The sequence below is a fragment of the Argopecten irradians genome, chromosome 12, assembly GCF_041381155.1.
Source record: "Argopecten irradians isolate NY chromosome 12, Ai_NY, whole genome shotgun sequence".
Lineage (NCBI taxonomy): Eukaryota > Metazoa > Mollusca > Bivalvia > Pectinida > Pectinidae > Argopecten > Argopecten irradians.
In genome coordinates this window covers 22934870-22945705 of record NC_091145.1, presented here as the reverse complement: position 1 = coordinate 22945705, position 10836 = coordinate 22934870, and the positions used below count along the sequence as shown (strand labels likewise).

Sequence of the window (10836 nt, the reverse complement as noted above, 5' to 3'; positions counted from 1 at the left end):
GGGCTATCATTTTACCTATTCCAAGTGTTTGACCATGGTCAGGTACATACATATTAAAGGTATTTATTGTCCCACCTGTAACTTTACCTGTTGATTTAAAACTAATCAATATAATATGACATTTAAATAAAATAATATTAACACTGGAAATCCCACACGATATTGATTCCGTTGTATCGACTGAAATGTTGTGACGATGTCCCCCAAGGACACTCACCACCGCCATAGAGAGAACACAACACAACAGTTCATTTACTCGACAGAATGTAATCCACATAACATTTATACAGTGATAGATGTTTATGTCCAATTGACCTACCCACATGGTTATATTTAGAAAGTGTCCGTTGACTTTCCATACCAACTGACCGTATAAGCAAACACATTGATATTTTTAATGATATTTTAGTCGAAAACAGGAAGTGGAAGGGGCGTGTCACAGTGTCCGAAAGATCGTTACCCCCAAAACTGGAGGTTTAAAACCCAAAGAGGCATGTCACACAAAACCACAAAATTGTTCCTCTAAAACTTTTTCTGAATCGTGTGTCAATTAAATGATCAATTGACGGACCCAGATATGCAATAAATTAATCATACATCATCTCTATCAGAGTACGGGGTAATGTCGCTAAAATAACGGGGAGGAGTCATCATTATTCAACTTGCTTAATCAATATAGATTGAAAAAGAGTATTAAAAGGACTATGTTTTCTGTTGTTTTTGGTCCCCAAATCCATAATGTTTTAACTTTCTGTTTAGAAATTAAGCTGTTGTAATATACAAAGAAGCAATGGTTCACAATCTTGAACAAATTTATTATTTACTGAGAATGTGAAGTCACTTCAGATCTATATCTGAAGGAAAAATAAAAAGTTTGTTCAAAAATGCACTCTATATTATCTGGATGATTAAATAAATGACATTATTATGATATTCCATATTCAATGCTGTTTATGATTACCATGTAAACTACGACTACAATTGTATACAACAAGCTTGCCACCAATCGCCATCCTCAATATTCCAGGGTTGTTTTTCACTAGCGTAATGTCCATCCCAGGACTATGTCAAAACTGAAGGCATTTACAGGGAAACAACTGACCAGGCACAGGCTTGTACAGAGACATCCTTTGAAGATTACGGAGATCAACGTCCAAATTCAAGCCCATACAGTATACCATACCAGTATACATTATTCAATGTAATCAAGGGAACAAAATTCTTGTCTCATCTGTTGTCTCATATAGAACCTTCACTTTTGCTATATCATACTTCCAGGGGTGGATAGTAACCCATGGAATATCTAGAATGACAAATTGTTTCAGGGATGTATTTACAAGTGTACAAACTACATATTGACCTTTAATTTTTAATCAAAGATATTGGTTTTACACAAAAAAATATATCTTTTATTTGAACCAATCATTAAAAATATCTTTTAAACTTCTTTGTACATTTTTTACATCATGTATACCGGTATGATTCGTTCTCTTTGATATATAAAAGGTTTTCTAAGGACCGGCACCAATGCCATATTTCCTTTGAATGACTATTGATTCCCAGCCATTTTTCATTAGTTGAAGTGTTTTTTAACCTGATCATATTCGAAGAAAGTCACGGTCCACAGACTCCTGACCTTAGTAATAGATTTAATCTCGTATATTTGGACAATGTCCATACCGTCCCATACACTCAACATTCCATGTTGGATACGAAGCACTGGGACATTTTCAACTAAGGCCACTTCCATTTTAAAAATCATTGTAATATAAAGCACTGTTTAATAAACAGTTGAGTTGAATAATCGGCTGTTCGGATTACCCTATCGTATTTAGAAATGAGATTATATCCTACACCCTTATAACAACAGCCAACTGAAGGCTCCGAGGCCAGCATTCAATCACCGTTTAATGCACTTAAAGAAACAAATACCGTTATATTTGGTCTTTGTGTATTGAAAGTATATGGCTTGACAGTTGTGTGTTTACAGTACACCGAGTCATGGGTTCCGGTGACTGAGGTTCCATACTATATAACCCGACCAGGACAGGGGATGAGGCCGACATCTAACCGAAGTCTCCTTACTGGTCCTTAGGGTCCGTATGACCCACCAGGGCTGATTTACGAACGAGAGGCATACGGAGGTCAAAGATTTAAGGAATATCACATACATGGGAATACAGTAACGATATCATCATATCAAGTTAGTATATACCGTTATCTAGTGTTGAATGTGAACAAGGGAGAATTAATTGACATTATACCTTACTTATAATTACTTTATTTACTTATAATTACTTTATTTACTCATAATAACTGTATTTACTTATAATTACTTCATTTATTGATAATTACTTCATTATTAATAATTACCTCATTTACGTACTGTAAATATATTTATTTTAGCGATCGTTTTATTTTGGCGCTTTTTTGAGGCGCTTATTCATTTACAGCGCTAAATTTAGCAAAAACAAAAGAATATTTCTTATAATGAACTGCAGAACTGAGTAAATATAATTCGCGCATTTACTCCAAAATAAGCAAGTTTACAGTATCGTACGATATTGACAAAATCTCAAGATGTCCTTTATTTTGTATAGAATAAATGCAAAAAAAAAGTTCTTATACAAAAATTGATGATTATTTATTTGGCGTTAGGGAGAATATGAAAATAAATTTAATTTGTTGCTATGTTAACCATTACAGTTGAATAATATGTGATTACTCAATGTAGGTTGCAACGCATTGAGTTTAATGGTATATTAAAAGACATATTAATGTATTTAAAACATTAAATCATCAGTAAGCGTAACTTCCATAAGTAATAGTTTCATCTTAGTCAATAATTTATTCAGATTACAACGGATTCCTGCTTAAAATCTTTAGCCGTAAAGGTTCCACGTTATCCTGCAATGGCTTACTATAAATTCCCATGAAATACGGTTCCCCTCAAAATTTAACCTGCAGAAACATTAAGACTGTCTTTAGTAAATCTAAATGAAAATATTGGGAATTATGCTTTAATAGCGGTGACATAAAGCGTGTTTCAAATCAAAGTATTTCGCAGAGGAGGTAGGCTAGATATTAATGGATAAGGCCGAAATCTGTATCTTACACCCCAATAGAAGATTGTGTAATGTGAATATGTATTCTATCACGATGTCCTATCAACTGAGGTAAAAATAAAAATATGTCGTACATCGAGTGGTTTGTTCAAAACACGTAATTCAATCAGGGAGGCTGAAGTTGGTTCCGAGTTCCGAGTTCCGAGTTCCGTTTAAGTATTTTTTTTATCATTTTAGATAAAATCATTCTATATGCCTAAGACATATGAGAAATATGTGCCTGTTGTCTTTTTTCATGGGTAACTAGTGATTAATCCACTTTAATTTATTTTTCGATCAACAGGCAACATTTCTCATATGTCTTAGCATATAGAATGATTTTATCTAAAATGATAAAAAAAATCCTTAAACGGAACTCGGAACTGGTTCGTTCCGAGTTCCGTTTAGCTTAGGAACTCGGAACCAACTTCAGCCTCCCATTGAATCAATATATATATGTTATTCAATCAACCACACGGATCATTCCTCTTATCAACTCTTCTGTCGTAAATCTAAATAGGCTTTTTATTAGCCAACCAGTGATATTTTACTTATTATAACCATTATACTATTTTACATTTACTATTTTACATAACATTTATATATTTGTTTTTACATTTTATGTGTCAGTGATCTAAGATGTCATAATTTACACCCTACAAACGTTCTATATATTCTTACGTAATATTTCGTCTTTCGTGTCTTCTAATTTTGAATGCAGTCGTTAAACATGATTCAATTGATGTCTATATAATAGAATATGATTCGTTACACTAACTTCTTTTTAAAATCTAAGGTATTTTTTAACACAGCAATTAAGCGAAATGTTAAGCACTACCATTTTTTTCGGCGAACGGCGAAGTAAGATTTAACTTGTCTAAATTTTGTCAACTTTAAAGATGAATGTGACTCTACACTCAGTTTTACATTAAAAAAAATAATGAATAAAAATTGATAAATTGATGTATGGATGTATAAACCGAACTGCATCGGTTACCTAATACAAAGGCCAATATTTCAATCGTTAATTATGTATAGGTGTTTCCAAAGTCGACCCTATGAAGTAACACTAAACTATATTAAGTCTTTCCAAAGGTGATATGTTTATAACGCCTGTAATCTAAGTTATCCCTAATTCCCGGCTAATAAGGTCGTAGAAGAATAAAAGTGCCTACCGAGCATAACACGATTACAATGGATTATCGTTAATCTAGGTGAACTTGATAATAGCTCTCATAATGGGAATAATACTTCGGTAACCCACGTATAGTTAATATTGGTTAATAGGCTAGTGTATTAATAACTGGTAGGTTTAGGTTTATATTGGGGACCAAATGATTAGAACATTGGCATCCCTCTTCGTAAACATTTGATCAACAATTTTAGAACGTCTGCCTAGGAGAATAAAATCAAATCAGAAACCTATTGGTTTTATTATGATGATTAAATTATATTAACTTAATATCGGCTATTTTTGGCAACTGCATAAACATGAAGTTGTTTTAAAATGTGAAATATTTTTACGTTTTTTTATTGCAAATTCAACCAAATTAAAATAAAACCCTTGCGCTTCCGTTCAAACCTCTGATCCTTTATCTTTGGCATTTTATGACACCTACATATGTCTGATGAGTCTCATATCCGGTTATTGATGTGAATTTAATAGTACAATGAATTTTTAGCAATTTTCAATATTGGTTTGTATCAAATATTTCTCTTCAGTTTAAAAGCTTGTTTAACTCGATTACCTGTATAATATTATTGACAATGCAATTAAACTTTGTAAAAATGTCTTTAACTCAACCTGGCCGCTGCATATAAATCAGATAAGCATATTATATATAAGTTCAGAAGTGTCCGTGGCGTCTGTGAGGCAAAGCTTAAGTCAGTTTTCTTTTCTAACAGCAATTTATATGTTTTTGAAGTATTTTTATGATAGCACACAAGTGGTAAAACTTGTTAAATGATAACAAAATAGTTATCCTATCCTTAAATGATGCCAGTTTCCTTGAAAGTTGATGAAGGTAAGTAAATAACAACTTCATGAATTAATACAATTTACAATCATCGCTCATATCATGAATGAAGTCCATATTTCTTTTCATCGTCCTGCTGTCTCCAATATCAGTGATGGAATATCGTTTTCTTTTTAGAATGCCGCAGGTACACAACAAGAGGCTGACGATGATGGCCGATAGTAGTGCCTTCAACAAGAACTCCAGATTCATGTCGACTATGCGTATGACTGAAGGAAGCAAGAGAAGAATCCGCGCTTTCAACTTTGTTGAAAATAAACTTACAAGAATTAAACTAAGGTTCTTCGATCGTCATGCGGAGATCGACCTCAGACGCCGAGAACGTGAGAGGCAGACTATAGTGGATAATTTGAAGCGCACCCTAGCGTACAAACTGGTAGTAGAGAAACATAGTGTAACGAATGCGACTGACTATAAAAAAGCGCTCGATGACGATTACTCCAGTGAGGCGCTCCGAAACGACGTCAAACATATGATACGATACATGGAGCCAGAAAAAGTGCGCGAACGGAAGGCTAAAGCCTTGATCAATGAAAATCGCCAACGGTATGATAACATCATTCAACGAAACAAGAACTCATTAGACCTTATCTGTCCACTAAAACGTACGTCTAGGTACATATTTGATGAAGAGTCGCTCGACAAGGAAGAGGATAAGGAGGAATCAAGAGCGCCGTCTAAGGCTGAACCGAGTGGTGCTGGCAGTATATTTGGCGGTCGTCCAATGCCGTTTAAGCCCATCCTTCCATTGAAAAAGCATACAGTTACACGTTCTTTCCTTTTGGAAAATGCACAGAAATCTATGGACGTTATGGATGCTAATCCTTCGCCTACTAAAAGTAAAGCTTACGACCTTCCTCCGGTGCAACTTCACAAAACAATACCACGAGAGATAGCTGTACATGCTTAATGTAGAAAAAATGTACAGTTATAGTAAAATATGATTTTTGTGACATTTCATATTACAAAGGTTTCGGAAACCCAAAACGACGTAGGTAAACTACAAATTACCGTCGATTAGTCCCGCCGTTTGGTGATTATGACGTCACAGAAATCACGTCAAATTAAGATGTCATAATCAAGGGAATGTGGGACTTTCAACGGTAAATTGTACTTTACCCACGTCGTTTTGGGATCTCGAAACCCCCTGCCTTCGATCCCTTTGGCGAGCTTGATCTGTTTATATTCACAATATACCATGAATCAACGAGAGATGATTTCATGATGGAATTCACACCTTGTTTTCGTATTTTTCGCTTCTAGAGGTGTGGGTTTTTTGTGTGAAACGGAAACAATGATCACGTGGATCAGAGAAAATAAAACTGTATGTGAGGTGTGCGAGACTGTCAGTTGGAATAAATGACGATATATATCTCTGTACTTTTAAATGAACTTGTGAATAAGCGTTGATATATGGTGGCTGATATGTGCCATATCGCGGGCGAAGGGAAAATAACGATGATTAGCAGATTGAACAACGATAAACAGCGAGGCGAAATATTTCGCATCGCTAATTTCGTTATTTCGTTCTTGCGCTGCGAAAAGACGATGATTAGCGGTGCGAAAAGACGATGATTATCGCTTTTATGAGACGAAATAACGATATAAAGAAATGGCACATATTGATAAGTTAAAATAACTTGTATCTTATCCCACCTTGTTTGTATTTTCAACAATATACATGTTTAAAATCAATCAAATAAAATAAAAACTGATTATTCTCTTTTATATGAATTCATCACTTACGCCTTAAACTTACATATATTCATCCTGAAGTTCAATCATTTATTCTTGTGATACAATCAGTGCTTTTAGGTTTTGTATTTTACGGGTATTACATATACTTAACCCACTGCTTTTGTGAGCAAGAACGTATTGCTGCGTAGTAAGAATGTCGGAGTGGCGAAAGGAATAGGCGAGATAACGTAATATGTCGATGACGAAGCAATGAATGTCAAACGACAGATGGTTTTCAATTATAGTAAGGAAGAATGCCACTATGCCATCCACTCTATTTCCACTGACTAGATATTAAGAGGTGAGAGAGTATCCTTTACTGTTTAAAAGAGGGGGAGGTAGTGTTTCAATACCATCGTAAGATACTATAGAAAATAATGTTTGAAAAGGAACATTTGCATATCAAATTAGGTGTAAAACTGTAATGATAGATTAAAAGATTACTCTATATCAGAACACTTTTAACAAAGGTAATAGCATATATCTCATGTATATTATATAAACTCGTCGGTAAAAGAAATGTAATTATAATGTTCATTTGATAATAAATACTTTAGTAGCAAATGTTTATAAGATTTATTATTGAAGATGGGAAAACTTTAAATGAATAGCTTTGTTATATTTTTCAATCATGTTGTGTTCTGACGATACCAATAAAAACTTCAATCAAAATTCAGTTTCTGGTTTATCTTGATAGGTTTGGGTCATGTCCTCATTGTCTAGCATACCAACGTCTATGGATTCGTACTCTGCACTAAGTCTACAACACCCACGCTCTCAGCCATATCAGAAACAAATTAAAGCCAATAATCATGTGTAAATAATTCAGTCAGTTTTATGTTTAACATTTAAACAAACTTCGAGACATTAAATCACATGTAGAAGATATCTTATTAAAAAGAAAATCAGTATGCGTTGTAGTCCGACTTTTCACTAAAACTAAAAAATTGCATGTATTCGTGTTGTTATTGGATATGATTTCCCCCCAATAAAGTTAAGCATAATTATATCGCGGATAGAGCTTTTTTTTAATTTACAGTGATTATGAAACAAATAATACAATTTTTACAAATCACTTTCGATGACTCGGATAAAAGCGTGCGAGGGTACTTAAAGTGGGAGGAAAAAACACATGATCGGGTAGGTACTCTTGTCATTTTTGTCTTTCTCATAATTCTCTCCTAACCCTGGCTTTTAATAGGACGCTAATTGAATTACACGAACTGCTAACAACTCTTCAGTTTGTTCGAATTTAAAGCGTTAATTGCTTTTGTAAAGATATCAAAAGAACACTAAATAGACATACATGGTATATATTTTTTATTTACATACATTGTAGATCTTCAAATGAATTTACGCTGGAGTCTAATTGGGCACAGTGTACGATGGTTACCGTATGGACGTGTAGTAGACCTATTTGAAATGATTATTTTGCTGTAAGATTTTATTTTTTCGCAAACGATGTTTAGTCATGTATCGGAAGAAAAAAATCATGGGTTTTAAAAGTATCACATCAAATGGAATTGAATTGATTATCTAGATTTTAAGCTTTAACTGAAGAAAAAACATAGAAATAAGCAAAACAAAAACAACTCATTTGATCAGCCAATCGAAAACGTCTTTATCATATATTTGTAATCTACCTTTGTCACCTCGTTGGTATTTTATGATTATAGCATTACTGATGGGAACTATGAAACCAATGTGCAGTGACGTTTTCAGCTTCATCCTTTGTTTAAAAGTGAAGATGAGGATCGCTCAGATGTCAAAATAATACGAAGGGTGTTTCGATTTAACGAAAATGATTCAATTTTCTAGTAACGAGCATTTTCATTGGCTTAAAACATTATGTTATCATTTCATAACGTAACAAAATGACGTCGTTGTTTGTGAAACCTTCTCTGATTGGTTGAAACAACGGCGTAATGATTTCTCAGAAAATTTTTTTCTAAAAAAAACAAATCCCTGAATTAAACTGAATTATAATGTTCATTTCGTGGGTTATTTAGAGTACATTCTGACATTTATTATTAATATCTCCATATCATTGCAATCTGGTCAAGTTTGCCTATAAATACCATGGTCAAATAATTTCAATAATGTATTGTTCATCACATAAATACACAACATATTCAAAGTGTATTCAATAAAAAATATCCAAATATTGAAGAAGCAGGTTTATCGCTAAAATGTCAATGTCTTATCGTGAACGTTGTGTCAGTGAATGGTCTGTAGGTGTATTGTATGAAGTGGCTCAAGGGTGACAACCTCGGAAAACTTTACCTGTTATAACTGATAGGTCATTTTAGGTAAAGCATTTAGATTCATGGCAGTTATGTTGATCAATAGATTCTTTTTATGTTTAGTTCATTGTTGTATGTTTCCTATTATATTAATACGGTTGTTTTAATTGTATAATATTTTTGTATTTCATTATTTTAACTAAACATTACCTTTATTCTGACTAGATAAGGTATTGAATTACGATTGGGAATTCACGAAATGACACGTAAACTTTTGTATCGAAGAAACGTTAATATATTAAGTATTCACCAAAACTAATATGCATAGTCGCTCATATATCTCCAAAAAAGGTAGACTCGACAAGGAACATTTGTAAGAAAGCTTTATCCCATACTAAATCAATAATACATGCAATAAATCAGACGGACTTTAAAAATACGCGGATTGCGTGGTACTACTAAATGTTAGGATAATTAGCTGGGCGCTGAAAATGATTTTTATGCAATAACAGCTTCACTAGTGAGTAAATATCCATTTTGTCCAACCTACGAACTGTGGCGAAAATGATAACATAGTTAAAGATTTACAAGAAACATCTTGAGGATACAACAAAGCCATGGTAATGTTTCCTGTAAGTGTAGTTATCCCCTGTTTGAAACTAGTGATATGATATCTAAAGAAAATAGTATTTACCTTTGACTCCATGACTTCCGGTATAAATTTACCGGTATCCTCTTAAACGATAGGAGAGTGCAAATTCCTTATGGCATTGGTAATAGTACTGGTAAAAGTGTATATACTCGATTAGAACTAATATGTTTACTTCATCACGCTATCATGGATTCTGGACGATTCGAGAACTAGATAGAGATGGAAAGTATTAATTCCAGAAAAAATCGAAAAATGATTTTACAGATGTGCTTTATTTAAAACGGATTTGAAACAAATGAAGTACTTGGAAATTTTGTTCACTTTAAAATCATTATCATGTTTTAGGTAAATCGTACATTGTGTGGGTGTCATGTTAAAAGGAGGAAATGATTTAAGAATTATTATTCAGGAATTATTGAGTTTTACCATACGTTGTTTCCGATAATATCACCAAAAGTGGAATGTTATCATAAATGTGATAAAGGAACGGTTTTGGTTCCATAGAGTATCGGATTAAAGGTAGTTATCCAAGGGAGACAACCCATGGACACTTAACGTAATTTAATGCTCTCTAATCTCACTTTTGATAAATATTGTTGTTTTGCCAGCCGAAGACAACCATGGGGATTAATATAGCTTTTCGGATATTGCTTTTTTATGTGTAGTTCTTTTTGTAATAAGATCTAGACCAACCAGACCTGGACTTAAATTGATTAGGGCTATCTGAGCTCATTTCACTAAATCAGAAACATTGCTTTACATCATTTCTCGATGGATGGATGCGACAATTTCAGATTGAGCATTTAGCTCAGCTTCGGACCAATTGAACTGAAAACCATATTGTGTTGACAGAAGTATACTTTTCACATCATGTATTTCTGTAGTTTCAAGTTTAATGTAATGTTGTTGAATAAAATATTAAATGACAAAACATTCAAAAACATGTTCTATTATGAATGTCCAATACATTTAGGTTTATATGTAAAAAATAGAATTTTCGTATTTCGTTGTTATACTTATGACGTAAATAATCAATTGTAATTTTGTTTTTCCGACTCAAAGTG

The 10836-nt window shown here is 33.4% G+C and overlaps 1 protein-coding gene across 1 annotated transcript; it reads left to right on the top strand.

The window, feature by feature from the left end:
* Positions 1-1970: 1970 nt before the first annotated feature.
* Positions 1971-7475, top strand: LOC138336306 (uncharacterized). The gene is made up of 2 exons (XM_069285742.1): positions 1971-2203; positions 5258-7475. The coding sequence occupies exon 2, from the start codon at positions 5259-5261 to the stop codon at positions 6048-6050; it is 792 nt and encodes a 263-aa protein (XP_069141843.1). The 5' UTR covers positions 1971-2203; position 5258; the 3' UTR covers positions 6051-7475.
* Positions 7476-10836: the final 3361 nt, after the last annotated feature.

Bases quoted from the DNA above. Each gene is read 5' to 3' on its own strand.
- LOC138336306 (XM_069285742.1), top strand. From the start codon at position 5,259: ATGCCGCAGGTACACAACAAGAGGCTGACGATGATGGCCGATAGTAGT.